Source organism: Jaculus jaculus, chromosome 12 (genome assembly GCF_020740685.1).
Source record: "Jaculus jaculus isolate mJacJac1 chromosome 12, mJacJac1.mat.Y.cur, whole genome shotgun sequence".
Taxonomy (NCBI): domain Eukaryota; kingdom Metazoa; phylum Chordata; class Mammalia; order Rodentia; family Dipodidae; genus Jaculus; species Jaculus jaculus.
The window spans coordinates 5,320,211-5,342,532 of NC_059113.1; the positions used below are offsets into that span (position 1 = coordinate 5,320,211).

A 22,322-nucleotide genomic window follows, 5' to 3' on the forward strand; every position below is an offset into this window, starting at 1 on the left:
GCCGGCCCTCGCCTCGCTTACGTCACGGCCAGCGTGCCCGCCGCCACTCACGCCGCGGCCAGGGCTCCAGCGCGCATGCGCGGCCGCGCTGGCCGCGGATTGGTTGGCGGGCGCGGAGGCGGGGCCCGAGGCGCCGGTGGAGGGGCGGAGGGAACGCCCAGCCCTTGCGGCGTGCGGAACCAAACCCCGGGAGGCTTCGGAAACCGGAAGTGGCTTGTCACCGGCGCTCGGAGCTGTTCCGGTGAGTCCGAGGGTGGGGTTTCTACCTGGTGGGAGAATCCCAGGCTTATAGGGAGCTCTGTGTCTTGCAGATGACCGTCCACAACCTGTACCTGTTCGACCGAAATGGAGTATGTCTGCATTACAGCGAGTGGCACCGCAAGAAGCAAGCGGGGATCCCCAAGGAGGAGGTGACCGAAGGGCCCTGAAGTAGCCCCGGGTGATCTTGCATCTCCAGACTAACAAAGCCCCAGCCCACATCCTGGCTCGCTCCCACCCGCATCCCGTGCCCGTCGTTAGCAGACACCTAACTCTGCCCCTCTCCCTCCAGGAGTACAAGCTGATGTACGGGATGCTGTTCTCCATCCGCTCGTTTGTCAGCAAGATGTCCCCGCTAGACATGTATGCCGTGCCACAGGGATATTGAAAGAGGGGACGACAACCCTTGGAAATGAGGGGGGTACTAAATGTTCTGGAATGGAAAAGGGCATTGGCCCCCTAGAGAGAGGAGGGACTTAGGAGAGGTTGTATCCGGAACAACAGTCCTGAAACTGGCGGGAGTGGCTGCTGGGAAGGTCTGAAAGTAAAAAGAGGGTGAAGGCGGAGACTAAGCTGAGGGGTGGTTTATGGGCGATGTCTTGACTCACCTGGGTTTCTACAAATCACCACACGAAAGTTGATAGGGAATTGACCTCTAGGAGTCCACAAGTATTTCTTTGGGAGCCACTCCACTCCCATCTTTAACACGCTCCTCATTTCTGCAGGAAGGATGGCTTTCTGGCCTTCCAGACTAGCCGTTACAAACTCCACTACTATGAGACACCCACTGGAATCAAGGTTGTCATGAATACTGACTTAGGCGTGGGCCCCATCCGAGATGTGCTGCACCACATCTACAGTGCGGTTAGTGTCAGCTGGGGGAAACCCTTCTCCCACAAGCCCAGGATTCCCAGAGTTCCTACCGTAATCCTACTGTGCTGTGTCTCTTGTCATCTCAGTGTTCTCCAGGGTCTTTTAAACATTCCCACGAATAGTTTCTCCTAAGGGAAGCCCCGAACCTTGTGCATCCGTACTACCCTATGGTTACACTCGGTTTGGGGATGAAAACAAGAAGTGTCCAAAGCCTGGCTCTTACACCTTCCTTCTCCGCAGCTGTATGTGGAGTTGGTTGTGAAGAATCCCCTGTGTCCGCTGGGACAAACTGTGCAAAGCGAGCTCTTCCGCTCACGGCTGGACTCTTATATCCGTTCTCTGCCCTTCTTCTCTGCCCGGGCTGGCTGACACAACTACCTCACTCCTCCGATGAATCTGGAATTACCTGGGCCCTTCTTGGCTTGTGATACTGTGAGCCTTTCCACCTACCTGTCTCCCCTTCAGTCTACAAACCTACTGCCCCCTCCAGTCACCAAAACGAAGGCCCCGGGAGTCCCTCTCTCCAGTTTTATCCCCTACCTGGCTCTGGAAGAAGCACAGAATAAACGTTTTGTCACCCTCTGCAGCCTGAGTGTAGCAGTTTCGGTGGACGTGTCCACAAAGGCGGGAACTGGGGCAGCCACGCCCCCTGAAGCTTACAGAATTTCTCCAAAGGTTTCTCAGCAGCTGCGCCGGTTACATTTTCAACTGAGTAATTCTTTGTTGAGTTTTGTAGGATCTTAGCAGCGACCTTTGCTACCGCTGGCTAGATGTGGTCCTATACACACATCCCTCCCCTCCCGACCGAGAGCCGCTGACCGGCCTCAAGTTCAGAGAGTGAGGAGACGCAGGTTCCGGAGTCAGGAGGGGATGGCAGGCGGGGCTTACGCAGACGAGCGGCAGGTTTGGCGGGGAGGCCGGCGGCTCTATGCAAATGAGAGGGCGGGGCCTGCATGCTGATGAGCTGGGCCGGCGACCGCTGCGGCCCGGAGCACGGCGGTTCCCCCGAAGTGGCATCGGTCTCCCGCCACCCTTCGTCTCTAGCTTCAGAAGACCTCCCTGGACCTTCACCCTCATCCATTGCCCCCCACTCCTTGCGCCAGCACCCCTACTATCAGTACTAGCACTCCTGCGGAGTCCCCCCCCCCCACGTTTCTCCCTTCCCGCCGCAAACCCCACGACCTCCAGCAGCGCGCCCCCGCGGGCCCGATCCTGCCTGGCAGCTCCCGCCGCAGCCGCCCCGCTGTCCCCAGGGTCGCGCCACTACCACCCGGGGGTCCGCCCTCCGGCCTCGCGGCTCGCGCCCCCCGCGCCCCGGCCGGCAGGTATGCAGGTGTCTATCGCGTGTACCGAGCAGAACCTTCGCAGCCGGAGCAGCGAGGATCGTCTGTGTGGACCCCGGCCCGGCCCCGGGGGCGGTAATGGTGGGCCAGGCAGCGGGGGGCACGGGAATCCTCCTGGGAGTGGAGGATCGGGCCCCAAGGCCCGAGTTGCACTGATTCCCCGACCCCCAGTGCCCGCTGGGGCCCTTCGAGAGAGCACTGGCCGAGGCACTGGCATGAAATACAGGTATGGAGTGGTCCGACAGCCCGCCCGTTCGCTCCCCCTGTTGGGACCCCTGAAGCTTCCTGGAATGGCCGCCAAGATCCCTTGCAAACTTTGCCAAGAAAGTCCCCGTTCATTCCCTCTCGTCCTCCTGTCGCCAGCACTCCCTTACAGGGCCCCTCTCTTGGTTTCCCCAACTACAAGATCCAGTTTTAACCGAGGTTGACTGAGTCCTGTCAGACCTAAGGGGAAGCCCAGCGTTTTCCCTTTCTGCCCCTCACAAAGCGAGGGACACCAGGATCTCCAGGCTGCATCCCTCTCCAACGGAGTGTCCTTGGGTCGGTGTCCTGGAGAGAGGGAGGGAGGGAAAAGGCTTCTCACTCTGGCCTGTTGGGGCGCCGGACCCAGATATTGCCACCCCCGCCCCCCGCCAGCCCTAGGGCCAATCTCCAGTGGCCTTTCTGGGAGTAAAGATGGAGTAGGAGAGCAAAGGGAGAGGGACCTATAGGAAGGATGGGCAGCATGTTTCATCCTCACAGTAGCTCAGCAGAGAGGGTGGATGGAAATTTATCTCCAGGAACTGCAGGTCAGGGGCTCTGGAAACTTGCAGTAGGGGAGAGAGGGGGTTCCTACTTGGTAATGAGCTCAGATCAGATCACCGATCCCACTTGACTCTGTCACCCGAGGCATCTGATCCCCTCTATGCAGCAGCCCTGATTAGGATGTCAAGACAACCACCCGGGTAGGACTCCATGGGAGGAGGAAGAGGCTTGCAAAGTCAGTCTTCACGAAGCCAACGAAGAGGGCACAGGGCACGAGGGAGAGCCTGGCTTTCCTGTCACTCCCCTCCCCCATCACTTGCATTTGGCTGGAGGCTCATTTGCCCAGCTCACCAGGCACCCCTGGCTGTCTGAGAGTTTGAACTTGACTTTGCTTACCTCTTAGTGTGTTGTCACTGTTTGGTGTGGCATTCCCTGAGGGCCTGTTCTTACAAACTCACCACAGCGTCGTTTCTTGAAGCCCACTATTGCATATATCCCAGAGCTTACTCAAAACAAACAAGATCTCACTCACCCAAAGAGAGACAAGCCAGAGCTCGTCTTCAATGTGCCAGGAGGGAATGGAGGCACTGGACAGTAGCTCCGTAGGAATAATGGCTTATCCGTTCACTTGTTCTTTTAACAATATTCCTAGGGCCTCTAAATATTCCTAGGGCCTCTGCTATGGGGATGGCACTGTCCAATCCCATCAGCTCACTGGGTCTAGATTCTTTGGATTGAGATCCCTCAGGGCTTCTCAGTCTGCAAGGACAGGAGTTTGGGGCTAATAACCCAAGTCCCTAATACAGAGTCCACCCTTTCCTGCTGCTTCTGTGCCCTGCAGGAACCTAGGAAAGTCGGGTCTTCGAGTGTCCTGTCTTGGCCTGGGTGAGTTAAGTAGGAAGTAAGGGGAAAGGGCATTGTTTATGGCATTCCTACGGTTCTCATATGCCTGACTTCTCTCTTGCAGGTACTTGGGTCACATTTGGTTCTCAGATCTCAGATGAGGTATAAGTGATGGGACCCAGAAGCAGGGTGGAAATGACTGGGGAAATAGATCTAGACAGGGGTTTGCACAAGCATGACCACGAAGGATCTGAGACTTGAAAGGTGGGGGAAGGGAAAGAGGATGGAAACTAGGGCTGAGGTGCTGTGGGTCGCAGTGCAGTGAGGGAGGTAACTAAAGGGCGGTAGTTTATCGTATATTCTTTTATTTTTTTTCTCTCTCACCTCCCTAGACAGCAGAAGATGTACTGACAGTAGCCTATGAGCATGGTGTAAACCTGTTTGACACCACTGAAATATACGCAGCAGGAAAGTAAGAACTGGGGTATGAAAGAGCTAAGCTACATCTGGAAGGCTTCTTGTTTTCCTCTAAAGAACCCTGAGGATTCTGGGAACCCTAAGGGGCCAGTCTTTCAGCTCATGGGCCCCCAAACATTATGGCAGTTGAGGTTCCAATATCAGTGCCTTGCTGGCTTAAAGGCCAATGGTCACACTGTGCAGTCACATTAAATAAAGCCAACAAGCATATCAGATATGTGCAACTACCTGAGACGACAAAGCTGGATTTCCAAGCAAGCATCAGATGCCCATCACTTTCTACTGGGAACAAGTCTATGTAGCCACCTTGCCTCTTCATAGGACAAACACTCCTACTCATCTTCAAGACATGGCCCAAAAACCCAGGTGGGGTGGCGCACACCTTTAATCCTAGCACTCGGGAAGCAGAGGTAGGAGGATCTCACTGTGAGTTCGAAGCCAGCCTGAGACTCCATAGTGAATTCCAGGTCAGCCTGGGCTAGAGCGAGACCCTACCTCAAAAAACCAAAAAAAAAAAAAGAAAAAAAAAACCACAAAAAACAGACATGGCCCAAATATGAGCTACTCCAACAACCCTCGGTGTACTTGAACACAATAGTGAAGGGTTGCTTTATATAGTTGTATTTGCCACTCAGCTCAGAGGCTACCCCTCCGTGAGACTCGTCTTTCTCAAGAATGGCCAGAGAGTCCAGCACAAAGCAGGCACTGCTTCAGGGATGAAAGGAACATAACCATAAAAAACAGCCTCCCTGATTAAACAAACAAAAAGGACAAAAGATCTGAAAAATTAAACACTAGTAAAAACATTTCATTAAAGTTCACCGTAACAATTTAAGGTTTGTTACATTAGCTCATAGTAATGTGTTAAAGAATTGTGTACGTTAAACTGGGCGTGGTGGTGCACGCCTTTAATCCCAGCACTTGGGAAGCAGAGGTAGGAGGATCGCTGTGAATTCAAGGTCACCCTGAGACCCTACCTCGAAAAACCAAAAAAATAATAATAATAATATTGTAGGTTGGGTCTGGCATGGCGACACACATCTGTAATCCCAGCATTCACACCTGTAATCCCAGCATTCCAAAGGCTGGCTAAGGTCAGAGGTGCAAGACCTACCTAGGCTACACAGTGAGACTGTCTTGAGAGAGGGCGGCCATGGGGAAACACTTGACCAATGATGCGGAACTTGAGTTGAGTTTAGGAGAACAGATGGGCAATCCGAATGACTGAAGCCAGGAAAGGCAGCGCCGTCCCTGCTCCCCAGCCCTGCCACTCTCACCTCATGGCATCCTGTCTTTTTAGTACCCACAGTATGGCTTGGTGCATAGTCGATACCCAACAGATGGATGAATGAAAACCATATGACCACACTAGCTCTACTAAGAGCCCCTCTTGTTTGCCTAAGATGGAGTTGGGAACCCAAATGAGCTCCTTAGTTTTGCTCTACTTGGTGGGAGGAGGGGAAAGAAATGCTCTACGTCAAAGAGACCACTGCTCTGACACTGTCTTTATTTCAGGGCCGAGCAAGTCCTAGGCAACACCCTCAAGAGCAAAGGTTGGAGGTGAGGCTGTGTTTTGGGGGGGTTGCTGGAGCCACCATCATCCAAACAGCCTTTCCTCTGCTTGTTTTCCCGTTTCTTTTCTTCCAGGAGATCAAGCTATGTTATCACCACAAAAATTGTTGGGGGAGGACAGTAAGTGATTAAAGAGATCTGACGGCGGGGTAGGAGCGGGGACGGCTGTCCCACATGTGCCACCCCAAGTGGACCCATGCTGTCCCAGTGCCCTGAGGCTCCAGGCCAGTCCTCATCCCTGTCACTGTCACAGCACATCTCTTCATGTCCCTTGTCCCTGCAGGGCAGAAACTGAGAGAGGCTTAAGCCGCAAACACATCATTGAAGGTGAGTTGGGGTTGACCTGAAGTGGATGGGCATGGAAGCCAGAGGAAGTGGGAACATTTTGAGGCTGTGAACTGGAAGATTAAGGTAGCCATGACAGGGGGGTAAGGTCTGAATTCTTAGCAAACTGAAGCTGAGGTATTTACCTTTTTCTCCCCACCACCACCACCTCCAGGCTTGCGAGGATCCCTGGAACGTCTCCAGCTGGGATATGTTGACATAGTCTTCGCCAGTCGTTCAGACCCCAACAGTCCCATGGAGGGTAAAAGCAGCACCCTCTGAACCTGACAGTCCTTCAGAACTTCAGCAGGAAGCCAGCCCCACTTAAAAGTCACCAAACTCCACAGACTTGGGCAGGGAGAAAGTGAAGAATAGATACAAACCTCTCTGTAGACATGCCTGGGGTTTTGGTGGGGTGGGCAGAGGTCAGCGATGTGGAGGGGAGGATCCCAGGGGTCTGACAGTGATGCTCTCCCCTCCTGTGTGTCTAGAGATTGTGCGAGCCATGACCTATGTTATCAACCAGGGCCTTGCCCTGTACTGGGGGACATCCCGATGGAGTGCAATGGAGATCATGGTATATGACACCCCCATCTCACATCCCACACCTGGTTCCCTCTTTTCACACGACCACTCCAAACCCCACTCCACTAAGGGAGGAAACAAAGCAAATGGAAGGAGTGCTCTGATCTCTGTCTCTTCTCCACACAAACCCAGGAGGCCTACTCCATGGCCAGACAGTTTAATCTGATCCCTCCAGTGTGCGAACAAGCAGAGCCCCACCTGTTCCAGAGGGAGAAGGTGGAGATGCAGCTGCCTGAACTCTACCACAAGATTGGTGTGCAGCCCCGTATCCCCGCCTTTCCCTCAGCCTCGCCAATGGCGCAGGCCCTGTTCCCATGCCCAATTCTCTTGTTCATAGGTGTTGGCTCAGTCACTTGGTCTCCTCTGGCCTACAGCCTCATTACTAGCAAGTATGACGGGCGAGTCCCAGATGCCTGCAGGGCCACCATCAAGGTGAGGTTTGGGGGCTCGTAGTAGCAGGACTGCCCCGGGTCTGTTACATGCAGCAAGGCCTTCTACTTGTCCTTGCTCTCCAGGGCTACCAGTGGCTCAAGGACAAAATGCAGAGTGAGGATGGCAAGAAGCAACAAGCCAGAATCACGGACCTTCTCCCCATTGCTCACCAGCTGGGCTGCACTGTGGGCCAACTTGCTATAGGTGAGATCCTGCCAGCCTCGGGCACTGCAGAAGCCCTGCTTCCCCCCAGAAACTTCCCAAACCTGCATCAAAACCCTCCCCCCCAAAAAAAGAAGTTCAAAGAGCTCCTGCTCTTTGGGGAGCTGCAGGGGTAAGGCGTCCATGTGGAGAGTAAGGACTAGGGAGCTTTTCCCTTGGCTCAGCCCAGGCCCAGCCGAGGGGAAAACTCACCCACAGCTGAAAGTTCCCAAGTGGTCCGAGAGCCTGCCCTCCCCTTGAAAGGTATTGATAACCCCATAGTGGCGGGCTGTCTTTCAGCTCAGGCGAGCCAGAGGTACAGCTGGTTGATTAGAGCTAGGGGCTGTCTCAGGAAGAGGCACCAGGTTCCAGAAGCTGAACTTGATTCACTACAATGTTTCAACCTCCCTCCCAGGAGGGGTCTTGGTTGTCAAACTGTCCTTAGAGTGGTTTGACACTTCTTTAGACACTGCTGAAACGAGCTCACTGGTCCCCATCAGTTCTTTTTTTTTTTTTTTTTTCCCTCCTTATGGCCCCAGCCTGGTGTCTCCGCAGTGAGGGTGTCAGCTCAGTCCTGCTGGGGGTGTCAAGTGCAGAGCAGCTCATGGAACATCTGGGTGCCCTACAGGTGAGTTGGAGACATGGGCAGAGCCCCTTTCTGTCTCCTCACCCAGGAGTCGAGGCCATTCTGTTACAAAACCCATTACAGCCGGGCGTGGTGGCGCGCGTCTTTAATCCTAGCACTCGGGAGACAGAGGTAGGAGGATCCCCGAGAGTTCGAGGCCACCCTGAGACTACATAGTAAATTCCAGGTCAGCCTGGGCTAGAATGAGACCCTACCTCGAAAAAACAAAACAAATAAACAAAAAGAGAAAAAAAAAAAAACATTACAAGTCCTCATTTTGCAGAGGTGAGTCCAGGGAGGCATGGCCATGCTGGGGCACAGCAACTCCTTGTCTCTGGGTCCAGCTGTGGCTTCCTTGGGTCCTTCAAACTGTATGCCCTACCTCGGTGACCCTGTGCTTTCTCCTGCAGGTGCTCAGCCAGCTTACACCGCAAATCGTGGTGGAGATAGATGCACTGTTGGGGAACAAGTCACATTCCAAGAAATAATGCACTGAGGCACGGGAGGCCAAACCAGAGCGGTACCAACTACCTGACAGCCGCCCGCGGGCAGCGGCCTCGCCTCCTCCCGACGCAGCCTGCAGAGCCAGGGCAGCCCCGCCCACCGGCGAGGCCCGACCTCGAGTAGCGACGCGCATGAACAAAGCCATATCCTTCCGCAGCGGGGCTCGAGAGAGCCGGTAGCCAGCCCGCCCCTGCGGCGTCCTCCCGGGCCCTCTCGCTAATCCCAGGCATGAGCTACGGGTGTCAGCCCTCCTTTCTTCTCCCTGTTGCCAAGGCACAGAAAACACTCAGGCAGGTGCGAGAAACACGCAGGGCGCCTCAAAAGTGGCCCTTGAAATGTCATTAAGGGTAAGAACCTATTGAGTTGTGATGTCATTTGGGACGCAGGAGATGGGGGCCTTATTTATACAGAGGAAGCCAGGCTGGTCCTGGTAGGAAGTAAATTATTTGGAAATCAGAACCCTGCATCCTAGCCTGAAGGACTTAAAAAAAAAAAAGTCTGGAATTAGTAGTCTTGCTACATGGACGACAGGGGGTTTCTCTTACTCTTCCTTCTGGCAATAAGCCTAAAGCAATAACGATGGCCCCTTTCTGTAAGACTTCCCTAACTGTAAATAAAATCTCAGCTTGACCCTCAGCGTCTGAAATCACGTGAGGGGCCGGGGATGGGGGTGCTATCAGGGCTGTAGTCTCTTCGTTACAAAGCTCTCCGCAGTAGTTTTCTCTCCACATGACTGGCTCAGGCATCTGGCTCCTGTCTGCGTCATGGCCTCGTGGAGGACCTAGGCACCAGACACCCCTGACACAGGTCTTCTTCCTTTAGAATCCAGTGACTTGGCTTCCTGGTTCCGTTACTTCTTTCTGAGATTGGCCAGGCGTGGTGGCGTACACCTTTAATCCCAGCACCTGGGAGGCAGAGGTAGGAGGATCACTGTGAGTTCAAGACCACCCTGAGACTGCATAGTGAATTCCAGGCCAGCCAGGGCTACAGTCAGACCCTACCTTGAAAAACAATCCCCCCCACAAAAAAAAGAAAAAAATTCTTAAAGAGAGAATGGGCACACTCCATACCCACTGTAATAGAACTCCAGATACAGGCACCACCTTGTGCATCTAGCTTTATGTGGTACCAGGGAATGAAACCTGGACCATCAGGCTTTGCAAGCAACCACCCTTAACCCTGACTTTTTTTTTTAAAGGTAGGGTCTCACTATAGCCCAGGCTGACCTGGAACTCACTCACTAGCCCCAGGTTGGCTGCAACTCCCTGGTAATCTACCTGAGCCTCCTGAATGCTTGGGACTAAAGGCTTGAGCACCACTCTGGCTTTCCTTTTATTTTTGTTTGTTTGTTTGTTTAGTTGGTTTTTAAAAACATATATATTTTTTATTTATCGAAAGAGAGAAACCAAATAAAGAAAGAAGTAGACAGAGAGTGAGTGTGGGTTTGCCAGGTCCTCCTGCCACTGCAAGTGAACTCCAGTCGCATATACCACTTTGTACATCTGGCTTTACATGGGTGCTGGGAATCAAACCCAGGCTGTCAGACTTTGCAAGCAAGTACCTTTAACTACTGAGCCATCTCTCCTACCCCCCCCCCCCTTTTGTCTTTAAGGTTATATTGGGCACATCTCTTCATCTTGTACTTCTTTCCTCTTGCTTAGGAACTGAGCAGTTTTTGTTGTGGCTGGGTGGGAGAAGTGCCTCCAAGTTGAGACTCTGTGATTAGTAAAAGTAAGACCTGTGTCCCCTGGTGGACAGGAGATACAGGGAAATGAGTCCTTTTTTTAAAAAAAAACGTTTATTATTGTGTGTAATGAGCATGCTATGGTCTCTTGCTGCCGCATTTGACTTTAATGTGGGTGGCTGGGGACTTGGTGCCAGGCAGGCAAGCTTTGCAAGTAAGTACCTTGAACCCCTGGGCCTGCTCCCCAGCCTCATGAGTCATAATTTTTGAGGAAAACGGTGAAAGGTCAGATGAGGCGATGACAGAAAAGTGGAATCAAATGGGACTATGGCAGATACTGACCCTGTTTTCTTTCCAAAGGGGACTCTTGACTTTTTGGGGGCAGGAAGTGGGAGGCAAATTACAACCTTCAGTGACCACAAGGCAAAAGAAAATGAATTATGCCTATCTTAAATATAACTTCATCATCTCCCTTCTCTTGACCCTGAAGTTTAGAGCTCAGAGTAAACCTAGCTTCTGAAAGAGAAACCCAGCAGCCATTTACTGGGTTGGCACCGGCAGGATGAGCTGATGAATACTACACCCGCCTTTTAATCTCCCACACATTCTGCAAGACTGTGGAAGGATTAAAGACGTAAACTGTGTGACTACACTATGATTAGTTCTTCTGTAACACACAGGAGTTTATCGATTCAAAATAGTATTCTCCTTAAATAGTTCTCTGGGAGAGCTATGCCCTTGTAATGCTCCTCCACTGTTCAACACATTAAAAAACAACAACTCAGAATTAAGAAAAAAATACTTTTTGTTTTGTTTTGAGAGGTAGGGTCTCATTCTAGCCTGGGCTGACCTAGAATTCATTATGAAGACTCAGGGTAGCCTTGAACTCATGGTGATCCTCTTACCTCTACCTCCCCAGTGCTGGGACTAAAGGTGTGTGCCACCATGTCCATCAAAAAAAAAAAAAAAGTTTTAAACCTTAGGATTACATTCAGAGGCAGTTCAGAAGCCCCTTACAAATTAAAACCTTCCTTTATTGTTATACCTCTTTTGTATGTAAGAATTGTGTACGTAAGAAGTGGTTTTTTTGGGGGGGGGGCGTCTCCCTCTAGCTCAGGTAACCTGGATGGAATTCACTAGTCCCAGGCTGGCCTCAAACTCGGCAGTCCTCCTGCCCCTGCCTACCAAGCGCTGGGATTCAAGGCGTGCGCCACCATGGCTGGCTCAAACAGTGTTTTGTTACTTGATTCCTACTATGTTGTGGCACAGAGATACGGTGGTGAACAAAGCCAGGCAGATTCAGAGTGCCATTCATGCCGCTGGCTGCCAGGAGAGGCAGTCACATGACCATGGATCAAATACAAGCTTTAGTTGCCCAAAGCCGGGAGAGAAGCTGCACTCACACAGGGCGTTTGACAGTGGGAGGATGTGCAGGGTCTCACTCTAGCCCAGGCTGACCTGGAATTCTCTATATATCTCCCAGTGGCCGTAAACTCACAGTGATCCTCCTACCTCTGCCTCCCGAGTGCTGGGTTAAAGGTGTGCGCCACCACGCCCAGCTTTTTTTGAGGTAGGGTCTTGCTGTAGCCCAGGCTAACCTGCAGTTCACTATGTAACCTCCAGGTGGCCTTGAACTCACAGTGATCTTCCTACTTCTGCTTACCTGGCTGGGGTTAAAGGTGTGTGCCACTATACCTGACTTTTTTTTTTTTAATTACTGCTTAAAGATAATGGTAAATCTAAGGCAGACATAGTAACACATACCTGTATGCCCAGCACTTGGGAGGGGAGGTGGAGGCAGGAGAATGAAGAGTTCAAGGTCATCCTCAACTACATAGTGCAAGGCTAGCTTGGGCTATTGGACCCTATCTGTTTTATTTTCATTTATATTGAGAGAGAAAGAGGGGTGGGAAGAATGGGCACCCCAGGGCCTCCAGCCACTGCAAATGAAATCTAGACAGAAGCGCCATCTTGTGCATCTGGCTTACATGGGTCCTGGGGACTCGAATCTGGGTCCTTTGGTTTTGTAGGCAAATGTCTTAACCGCTAGGCCATCTCTCCAGCCTAAGACCCTATCTTTTAAAAAAAAAAAAAGAGGGCTGGAGAGATGGCTTAGTGGTTAAGTGCTTGCTGTGAAGCCTAAGGACCCTGGTTCAAGGCTCAATTCCCCAGGACCCACGTTAGCCAGATGCACAAGGAGGCGCATGCGTCTGGAGTTCGTTTGCAGTGGCTGGAGGCCCTGGCACGCCCATTCTCTCTCTCTCTGTATCACTGTCAAATAAATAAATAAAAATGAACAGAAAGCCAGGTGTGGTGGCGCACGTCTTTAATGCCAGCACTCGGGAGGCAGAGGTAGGAGGATCGCCGTGAGTTCGAGGCCACCCTGAGAGTACATAGTGAATTTCAGGTCAGCCTGAGCCAGAGTGAGACCCTACCTCGGGAAAAAAAAAAAAAAAAAAGAGGCAACTCTTATAAAGGATTACCCTCTAGAAGCCTTAATCAAACCGCCTCTACCTTTCCTATGAGAAGCCAGCAAATGTCCTGTGTAGAGAAGTCCATCTTGTATTAACCAAGAGATGTGTGTTGGAAATACTGGATACTAAGAAATTAAAATGAACACAGCATAGGTTGTGAGCCCAGGCCGGTAAGGATGATAATATTACTTATCTGATGTTTACTGTGTACTGGGTACCAGTTAAGTACCTTGCCTACACAAGCTCATTCCATCCTTACTATTGTTTACATTTTGCGTATGAGGAAATCAAGGCTCAGATTAAGTAACTTGCCTGTGGTGGGTGTCACAACTTCTGGAAGGCTAGGATTTGAGCTCGAGCCAATCACGTCCAGGCTGTGTAAGCACCCTGCACCACAGAACCTAGGGTGTAGGTCCAGAGAGGATGAGGATGGCAGCTTGGGCGTGGGTGCTACACCGAGAGGGAATGTGGACTGTGAACACCACGTCCTGTTTACCTGTGGGGGAAGTCAGACCACTGAGTCAGAAGTCATGCTGGGGTGCTTGGCTGGAGCCATCATAGTGTGTGGGTGTCCAGGCCTGGATACCAAGGAAGGAAAAGATTCTCGGCATTCCTCAGGCCGTGGTCCTGGAATCTAAGTCCCCCCCTTTAGGCTGAGATATTAGCCGGAGTAGTGAACCTCGTGGGGGGGGGGGCTGAAATTGGGGACGCCAGCCTTAGAACGCAGGAGGATGCCTACGGAAAGGCGAGGGCAGACTGAGTTAAGGAGGATCTGTTCAAGGGGGCAGACAGCCCACACAGGCCGGGCGGAAGTAGCACGGGAGCTGGCACAGGCAGTTCGCGTGGGGTTACGTGAAAGAGCGTGGGCGACTGACACCCAGGCAGGGGGTCTGGGGGTGTGCGCCAGTGACTGCGGGCTGGAGTGCGCGAAGGACCCCGGGGGTTTTCACCCGGCAGAACCCACAGCGCCGGCTGTTAGGCCGGGGGGTGGGGGGCGGCGGTGGCTGGAGTGTGTGCCCGGGGCGGGGGTGGGCTGGTCGGGGCCTTCGGCATCGCCGGAATTCCCAGCCCCGCGCCTCCCCCGCCCCGGGCCGGGCGTGCCGCCTCGGGGCTGGGCGGGGCCTCGGCATTAAAAGCGGAGCGCGGCGGCGGCGCGGGCCCCAAGACCCGGCCTGGGTCCCGGGAGGGCTCGTCCGTCCGTCCGTCCGTCCGCTCGGCCGGCCGCGGCGATGCAGCTCCTGGCTCGCGTGCCCTCCCTGCCCGAGCGGGGAGAGCTGGACTGCGCCATCTGCTTCCGACCCTTCGACCTCGGGGCCCGCGCGCCCCGCCGCCTGCCCGGCACGGCCCGCGCGCGCTGCGGCCACACGCTGTGCACCGCCTGCCTGCGCGAGCTGGCGGCGCGGGGCGACGGCGGCCGGGCGGCCGCGCGCGTGGTGCGCCTGCGCCGCGCGGTCACGTGCCCCTTCTGCCGCGCGCCCACCCCGCTGCCCCGCGGCGGCGTCGCCGAGGTGGCTCTCGACCCGGGCTTGTGGCCGCGGTTGGAGGAGAAAGCTCGGGCGGAGCGCGAAGGACGTGAGGCGCGGAGCCCGGGCAAGGACAGCGGCGACGGGGACCCGGAGGACGAGGAGGAGCCCGGCGAGGCGGCGGCGGGCCCGGGAGGCGCCGGGTGGCGCGCGCTGCGCCGGCTGCTCGGCCGGCTCCTGGTACCCGCGCGACGCTGGCGGCGCCCGTTGCCCAGCAACGTGCTGTACTGTCCCGAGGTCAAGGATGTTACCCACGTGACGGGTTGCACGCTGTAGCCGAGGAGAGGGGCAGCGGCCTCTTCAACCCGGCCTTAGTATGGGGCTTGATGTCAAGGCTACCTGCTCTGATCCCGAGACTGCTACGTGCTGGGGGTTGAGCCGAGCGCAGAACACCCGGGAGCTGCTCATGCGAAGCCATCACGGATGAGTGGAACTAGGCCCGTCTACTGACTGCCAGCATTACATTCCCAGCATGGACTGCACCGGGGATGATAAAAATGAAGCCTTCGTTGTGACAAAAAAAAAAAACACAAAAAAACCGTTTTCTTAGCTGTGGCTTTGACTGTTGTACAGCGAGGCTGTGGTGTGTGAGGAAGAGATTTCATTTTAGCAGTTGTCAATTTGGAATGCAAACAAGATGGGACAAGGGAGAAGGGGCATATTTCTTTTGTCATTTTAATCTCGTTCCTCTGACAAGTAAGGATGTCAGTATGCCACCGCCTTACTCCTAGTTCTGTGTTTCAGAAGTAAACCAGATGCCTCCTTATCTGTGACTGGAACCCTTCAGAACTTCCTTTCAGCTTGCCATGGCAGGTATACCACCTCCAAAGGGTATATAAAAAACTCTAGTGTTTGTTAAGAATGGGTGAGTTACTTGGTAAAGGCATCAAAATTTAAACTTTTGAAGTGTTATTTTTATAATCAGACACGGTAGCACTACTAAATAAAAGATGTTCGCACAATAACTTATGTCCCATAATGGGACATTACCAATGCCATGAGCTGTATTTTAGTCTTATAAATATGCCTTACAGAAGTCATAGTCAAGGACCAGCAGTGCTGGTATCCCTATAGGGCAGTTGAAAGTACAGAATCTCAGGACCTCACCCACTGACTCAGATGCATTTTCACAGTCCTAGGTGATCTGTGTGCACATAAATTAAGAAGCACAGATATATAGATCCTAGACACTCTGGTTACATCATCTGTGGATGGAACATTTAAAACACATTGCTTTATTTTATTGAAAGTTCTAAAATGGCATTGTATTGCTAAACAAAACTTAGATTTTTCTGAGTTAAAAATGTGAACTTGTTAAGTTATAGGCCTCAATTTTTAGGGGTCTTCAAGCTTTTTTAAATTAAATTATCCATTTATAGAGTATAAGCCTGCATTTTTTAAACCATATTTTGGTATTTCCTGTCCTTAAGTTTCAGCTTAAATGTTATCCTTTGGGAGCATCACATCCACCTCTTACAACATAATACCTTGTTTGTCTGTGATATGTACTGCCAAACTGAACTTGTATTTGTTTTCTGAGTGTTTCCAAAGTAGAAAGTCCACAAGACTGTCTAGGGCCAACAGAAGTGTTAATGTGTGTCACATACTCAATAAATGTTTGTTGGATTTATCTCTTGCTTTTTTTTTTTTTTTTAATTTGAGGTAGAGGCTCACTTTAGCCCAGACTGACCTGGACTATGTAGTCTCAGGCTAGCTTTGAACTCTCAGCAATCCTCCTACCTCTGCCTCCCAAGTGCTGAGATTAAAGGTATGCATCACCATGTATGGCTTCTCTTATTTTTATTTATTAGAGAGAGAGGGTAAAGAGAGAATGGGCACATTAGAGCCTGTACTCACTTCAAACAACTCCAGACACATGTACCAACATGTGCATCTAGCTTACATGAGTTCTAGGGAATTGAACATGGGTCCTTAGGCTTCGCAGGTAAGCACCTTAACCACTTAAGTATCTCTGTAGCCCTTCTCTTTTTTAATCTAATAAAAACTATCTGGGAGCTCACTTTGAAATTCTGTTAGTGAATAATACAAGGAATTATCCACCAGTTCAAATCTTTGATAAGCTATAGAGGTTTGACCGAACCCTCTCCATCCCAGCTCCTTTAAAAATAAAGTATTAAGGAAAAACAAAAAGCTTCCTAGTGGAACTGAACCTGTGGAACTGTAGTGACCTCTACTGACATTTGGAGAAAATCGTAACTGCAAGGTGGAAAGATGATCTCTAGAAGACGACAGGAAAGGAAGGTTTGAATCTTGCCGGGCACTCCTGTACTTCTGTCAGGAAGCCCGGCTGCTTCTCCGTACTCCACCACTATGGTCTCAGGTATCCTGCTGCTTACCTACTCTCGAACTAATGATGTGGTTGACACTGGTAAAACGGCTCATCTTAATGAATTATCCAGTAAATAAAGATGTGAGCTGGGTGTGGTGGTGCACACCATTAATCCCAGCACTTGGGAGGCAGAGGTAGGATGATGGCCATGAATTCAAACCCAGCGTAAGATTGCATAAAGAGATCCAGGTTATCCTGGCCTAGAGCGAGACCCTACCTCGAAAAAAAATAGAAACAAAGTGAAAAGGACACAAAATAGAGGTGGGACAATTAAAATGAAATGGCAGAAAGCAATAACTTCTTAACCCACTTTCCCACAAGCATCCCCCAGCCAAAAACAACAGCACACAGAAAGGAAAGTATAATTTATATGTACAACGAATAAACCTGATACAGAAGAGGGGGTTGGGGCAGACCAGAAATGGTGTGAAGAGACTGGGGAAGGGGCAGCAAAGAGGAAGTGGGAGGTTTCCCCATGCAAACTGCCACTCCCTGGCCCCTCTAGGGAGGAAGGCGTGCCCATGCCTCCCTAAGGTACCCTCCACTATGTTGCTCTGGTCTCACAAAGGAGTCCCTTGACTAGGCCTCTGGCCTGACCCACTCATATTTAGTCTATATCCAGGCCTTGAGGAGGTCAGGTAGAAGCCCCCCCAGAAACCTGAGCCTTGGAGCAGGGGTCTGCCCCATCTCTGGCCCTCTATTTCTCCCACCCTTTCTAGGTTACCTGAGTTCCTAGAACAGGTTGGGGAGCTCCTCTTTGGCTTGAGGGAGTATCACACAACCATTACTTTTTGTGGGGGTGGCCCTTGGTCCCTAGGGAGGGAGAGGTTCCCAACACAAGATGCCAGTACACAGGAGGTCACTGAGTCAGTGAACAGGCGGGCGCCTTTATTCTGAGGCTGAACAACAATCGACTCCTCCCCTGTAACTGCTCCACCCACCCTCCATGTGGAAGGAGGGGAAGGTAACACCAGCCCCCCACCTCTTCCCTTCTTCCCCCAGTGCTCATTTCAGTCCCTCTACAAAGCTCCCTTCCTCTTTCTGACACTCTCTTCCCCACAAAGGTCCCTACAGGCTAGGCAAGCTAATCCCCCACTTTTGCAGGAGGTGGAGGTGATATTGCAGGAAGAGCGACTCAAGAGGAGGCTCCACCTCTTTCCTCCCCACATTTATTTACTGGGAAGCTGTGTATATTTGATGGTGGGGGTTCAAGGTACTCAGAAGACCCTGCTTATTATCACCCACCCAGACCTCTTCACACCAGCAGTCTTCTAAGCCTGGTGGGAAAGGCGCGTGGAGGTGGAGAGAGAGGGGCCCTTCCTGATGAGGAGTTATAGAGGGGCAAAGGGGCTTCTAGCCCAGCGGTGGCCCATGGGATGGGGAAGGAGGAGGGGTGACAGCAGGCCCCAGGGCCTGAGATGAGGATCGGCCTCGGGGACGGGGCCTAGGCGAAGGGCAGGCCTGGGATCCAGTCAGTCGTCTATACAGATCACCTCCCCGGCTCGGGGCTCCTTCCGGTCCAGACCCTCTGACACCAATGTCCCCACCATTTCCTTCTCCTTCTTCACCAGCACTGGAGGGCCATTGGTGGTGGCTGTTTGGGAAGGCGAGTAGGGAAAAGTCAATCCTCACATGGCTCTCAAAGGCCTTGCCCCCTCCTCTCCCCTAAGAGGTAGGGTTTCACTCTAGTTCAGGCTAACCTGGATTTCACTATGTAGTCTCAGGGTGGCCTCGAACTCACAGCGATCCTTCCTCCTACCTCTGCCTCCCTAGTGCTGGAATTAAAGGCATGCACCACCACACCTAGCTTCAAAGGTCATTTTTTTTAACAGGTTATTTTTAGGTCACCTCCTGCCACTTGGTTTTTCTTGATGAGAGTGGGAAGACAAGAGCAAGCCCCTCTTCTTGAGATCCCCCTTATGCACCTGTCAGTCTCTAACTCTGTCTGCTCTGGACTTACAGTTACTTTCCCTGGAGGGAACCCAGGGAGAAGACACTCCAGTAAGAGATACGAGATAGTTGAGATTGGGAAGGGAGTTTGCTTGTTTGTTTTTGTTTTTCTGAGACAGTATCACATACTAGCTCAAGTTAGTGCTAGTCTGGGAACTCTCAGCAATCCTCCTGCTTCAGTTTCCCAAATGATGAGTGAGATTTTTGACTGTGGGGATAGAAAAGGGAAAAATAAAGGTAGAATAGGGCTGGAGAGATGGCTTAGTGGTTAGGTGCTTGCCTGTGAAGCCTAAGGACCCCAGTTCAAGGCTTGATTCCCCAGGACCCATGTAAGCCAGATGCACAGGGGGGTGCACACGTTTGGCGTTTGTTTGCAGTGGCTGGAGGCCCTGGTGTGCTCATTCTCTCCCTCTCTCTCTGTCTGTCTTTCTCTGTCTGTCACTCTCAAATAAATAAATAAAAATAAACAAAAAAGACAGAGTACACAAGGCTCAGATCTCTGTTCTCTAAAACACTGGACACTTCCAAGGAAGTGAGATGGGTAGGAGCAGGCCAGAGTGCTGAGCAGGGATGAGCTTGGCAAAAGAGGAGAGGGAGAAGTAGGGAGTTGGAACCACCAGCTGACCTGTGATGAAGGACCCTGCAGGCATCTGGCTGTAATTGGCGCCTGCGGCGGCCAGGGCCCCTACGGGTGCGGCGCTGAAGGCCGCCCCGTACCCCGGAGGTGTGGCGTAGGGACCCGGGGGGAAGGCCTGGAATAGAGAGCAAGCTGAGGTTAGTCCACGGTCAGAGGGAAGCAGCCACACTCCAGAACTACAGGGGGTGGCGCGGTACTGTCAGGGAGACTCACTCAAGGGTGAAGCCTGTGCTAGCAGGCTATTTCCCTGTGTATAAGATTCTTGTACAAGTGTTGTGTGTGCAGAAGGAGCACTGGCAGGGAAAACAAGGTAAGGGTGAGAGGGTTACCGGTGTGGGGTGAGGCTCTGTGCCCTTGCTGGCCAGCCGGCTGAGGATGCTGCGCTCGGACATCTGAAGGCGGGCTGCGATGGGGGGTATTCGGGACAGCGTGGCTGGCAGGCGGGTCACGTCCGCCTTCATGTCGCTCAGCAACTCCTCCAGCTGGTTCAGAACTGGGGCCCGGGCCACGGAGAAAGAAGGGCAAGCAAAAGACAGGGAAAGAGAGAGATGGAGCCAGGAAAAGTGAGAGAGTCAGATAGGCAAGTACAGTCAGAGAGAGAAAGAGGACACAGACACCAAAGAACCACAGACCATGTGACAGAAGGAACAGAAAAGTGACAGAGAACTCAGAGGGGAAAAGTGTCAGGTGAAGAGACAGAAACACCAGATCAGCACATGGTACAAATGGAAAAGAAAAGAGGAAAAAGGGAATGTGGACAAAAAGGAGGTGGGGAAGACACCAGAAAACAAGGGGTCAGGGAACTGTCAGAGCATCCCATACTGGAAGAGTGAGGCTTAAGGGCTGGGGTGATGGGGAGGAAATAGTCAGGAGGCATGGAAGGTGGTCAGTGATTCAAGAAATCAGCTTTTAATTCATAAAGGGAGAGGGAGGTTAAAGGGCCAGTATTACAGATTCAGAGATTAGGAGAGGGGCCTAAGAGGGCAGGAATCAGTCACCACACCAGGTAAGGTTAGGTGGTTAAGAGGGCTTTGGAACTTAATCTACAGTTATCAAGGTAAGAGTGGGGGAGGAAGGTTGAGGGTCAAGTGGAAGTCTCATGAGTAGGACTCGGGGCAGATGGGAAGTCTCACGGAGTGAATGAGATGCAGGGGAATGTAATTTGGGGGATAAGAGCTATGGACTTTTGTGGACCTCAAATTGGGTGGTACTAGCAGGTGCACAATGTGGTTCCAACTTCCAGGGACAAGGTCCCACTGCATGAGGGGACTGGTATCCTACTGGGCACTGGCATGAAAGACTTATTAGTCAGAGAGGAGCGATGGCTTACACAAGTGCTAAAGGGGGTGCCAGGTGGGTCAGAGGTGAGGTTAGAGGTCAGACGGGGTGGTTCAGAGGGCAATAGGGGTCAGGGGTGGGAAGATTTTGAGGGGTGCGGGGTGAAGACTTACGCAGCGTTGTGGGCCCTCCCCCGCGCGGGGCCGCCGCGGCCCTTACCCTTGTGCAGGACGGCGTTGGCCGGCTTGTTCCCTGCCAGCGACTCCTTGGAGAGGTGCTGGTGGCTCTCGGCCAGGCACTCGGCCTCGGCGAAGCGGGCGTGGAGGGCCATGGCGGGGTGCGCCGGCTCCTGTGACAGGTTCAGGTAGGCCGCCCGCCGCAGCTGCTCCTCGATCACCAGCGCCTGCTCCAGGAGCTGGGGCACAGAGCAGCAGTGCCTCAGAGCCCGGAGGAGGTGCCAGTCCCATCCTCACTGCAGGCCCCAGCACCTCCAGCTCCACAGGGCGTGACGCCACCCACCACCCAGATTCAGACCACAGTCCTCAAGAGAGGAGTTGCTCTGGTGTTCTCAGCCTTAGTGTTGCTTCGACCCTCAGGTGCCAACCTTCCTTCTAGACCACTGCTGACTCAAGCCCTCTTCAACCCTCAGGTGCCAACCTTCCTTCTAGACCACTGCTGACTCAAGCCCTCTTCAGCACTACTCTTCTCCCCGCTTCCCCACCTTAAACCTCCGGGCCAGGAATTTATTTTTCATCTCCAGAAAGTTCCCCTTGTTGGCTTCAGTTTTAAATGGCTCATTGATAATGGCAAACTGCGCATCGTTCTGAATGTCCTGCCACCGTGCGTAGCCGTGGCTGCAATGGAAGGAAGGGCTGTCAAGGAATTTAACAGCACGGCCGTGACTGTGAACAGCTCTTTCTGGCGCAAGTCTCCTCTTCCCTGCCTGTGGGTTTGTCTTCTTACAGTTCCCACTGTCTTGGTTGAAAGAACCTTTCTGTCTTTACGTGTACCAAAGGATACAGGACAATCCCAGCCAGAAGCCAATAGTCATGTCTTCGGTGCCAGATCTCATTGAGCTTTCCCGAGGAGATGGCTGCCCGCTCCTCATTCTGCCACAGTGTGTGAAGCTCTGCAGCAAGGACAGCAGACAGAGCGGCATCAGGGCCTGTGCACCATGTCCACCCCACAGGCAGGGGCCAAGGGGAAGGCGAATGTTAATACTAAAGGTGGGTGAGTCACGGCTAGGTTAGGGATGAGCGACATTAATTATGAACATGTTCACGTTAGGGCTGGAATGAAAGGTACAAAGTCACACATAAACAAAAAGAGAGACCACCACAAAGGGGCCAAGGGGAATGGAGGAGGCAAGGAAGAAGAATCAGCCAGAATGAAGTACATTTGAAAAATGTTATGACACTTAAAACTTTGTACGCTAATTGAAAAAGCATTTTTTTTTTTAAACAAAAAGCTTGTATTAAGCTGGGTGTGGTGGTGCATGCCTTTAATCCCAGCACTCGGAAGGCAGTGGTAGGGGGATTGCCATGAGTTCAAGGCCACCCTGAGACGACACAGTGAATTACAGGTCAGCCTGGGCTAGAGTGAGACCCTACCTCAAAAAGAGAAAAGAAGAGAAAAATAAAAAGCT

At 52.4% G+C, this 22,322-nt stretch overlaps 4 protein-coding genes across 14 annotated transcripts in view; 3 read left to right on the forward strand and 1 right to left on the reverse strand.

The window, feature by feature from the left end:
• Window positions 1-140: 140 nt before the first annotated feature.
• On the forward strand, window positions 141-1,717 carry Trappc1 (trafficking protein particle complex subunit 1). Its single transcript, XM_004669206.2, has 5 exons — window positions 141-241; window positions 312-410; window positions 551-621; window positions 984-1,122; window positions 1,372-1,717. Exons 2-5 carry the CDS (start codon window positions 312-314, stop codon window positions 1,498-1,500), a joined length of 438 nt encoding a protein of 145 aa, XP_004669263.1. The 5' UTR covers window positions 141-241; the 3' UTR covers window positions 1,501-1,717.
• A 727-nt stretch (window positions 1,718-2,444) lies between these two features.
• On the forward strand, window positions 2,445-9,417 carry Kcnab3 (potassium voltage-gated channel subfamily A regulatory beta subunit 3). The gene is made up of 14 exons (XM_004669207.2): window positions 2,445-2,700; window positions 4,060-4,103; window positions 4,186-4,223; window positions 4,454-4,533; window positions 6,054-6,098; window positions 6,186-6,230; window positions 6,394-6,437; window positions 6,610-6,696; window positions 6,926-7,011; window positions 7,152-7,272; window positions 7,357-7,451; window positions 7,535-7,655; window positions 8,192-8,280; window positions 8,688-9,417. Exons 1-14 carry the CDS (start codon window positions 2,459-2,461, stop codon window positions 8,763-8,765), a joined length of 1,215 nt encoding a protein of 404 aa, XP_004669264.2. The 5' UTR covers window positions 2,445-2,458; the 3' UTR covers window positions 8,766-9,417.
• Window positions 9,418-14,168: 4,751 nt separating this feature from the next.
• Rnf227 (ring finger protein 227) lies at window positions 14,169-16,092 on the forward strand. The gene has a single exon (XM_045131538.1). It carries the CDS (start codon window positions 14,169-14,171, stop codon window positions 14,736-14,738), a length of 570 nt encoding a protein of 189 aa, XP_044987473.1. The 3' UTR covers window positions 14,739-16,092.
• Window positions 16,093-17,162: 1,070 nt separating this feature from the next.
• LOC101607881 (chromodomain-helicase-DNA-binding protein 3) overlaps window positions 17,163-22,322 on the reverse strand; it is a 60,803-nt gene continuing 55,643 nt past the window's right edge. For 6 of the 11 annotated variants that reach the window (XM_045130667.1, XM_045130669.1, XM_045130668.1 and 3 more), the window contains 6 exons: window positions 21,698-21,806; window positions 21,399-21,531; window positions 20,851-21,092; window positions 19,729-19,892; window positions 19,388-19,514; window positions 17,163-18,406 (listed from right to left, as the gene is read on the reverse strand). In XM_045130667.1, the coding sequence (XP_044986602.1) occupies window positions 18,166-18,406; window positions 19,388-19,514; window positions 19,729-19,892; window positions 20,851-21,092; window positions 21,399-21,531; window positions 21,698-21,806 (1,016 nt within the window). In that variant the 3' untranslated portion in view covers window positions 17,163-18,165. The remainder of the gene's footprint in view (window positions 18,407-19,387; window positions 19,515-19,728; window positions 19,893-20,850; window positions 21,093-21,398; window positions 21,532-21,697; window positions 21,807-22,322) is intronic. The other 5 variants (XM_045130676.1, XM_045130673.1, XM_045130672.1 and 2 more) reach the window with 1 other exon arrangement.

Coding starts and splice junctions, on each gene's coding strand:
- Kcnab3 (XM_004669207.2), top strand. CDS start 2,459: ATGCAGGTGTCTATCGCGTGTACCGAGCAGAACCTTCGCAGCCGGAGC. Junction 6,099..6,185: donor CTCAAGAGCAAAGGTTGGAG/GTGAGGCTGTGT, acceptor CTTTTCTTCCAG/GAGATCAAGCTATGTTATCA. Junction 7,452..7,534: donor CCTGCAGGGCCACCATCAAG/GTGAGGTTTGGG, acceptor CTTGCTCTCCAG/GGCTACCAGTGGCTCAAGGA.
- Rnf227 (XM_045131538.1), top strand. CDS start 14,169: ATGCAGCTCCTGGCTCGCGTGCCCTCCCTGCCCGAGCGGGGAGAGCTG.
- Trappc1 (XM_004669206.2), top strand. CDS start 312: ATGACCGTCCACAACCTGTACCTGTTCGACCGAAATGGAGTATGTCTG. Junction 622..983: donor AAGATGTCCCCGCTAGACAT/GTATGCCGTGCC, acceptor TCATTTCTGCAG/GAAGGATGGCTTTCTGGCCT. Junction 1,123..1,371: donor TGCACCACATCTACAGTGCG/GTTAGTGTCAGC, acceptor CCTTCTCCGCAG/CTGTATGTGGAGTTGGTTGT.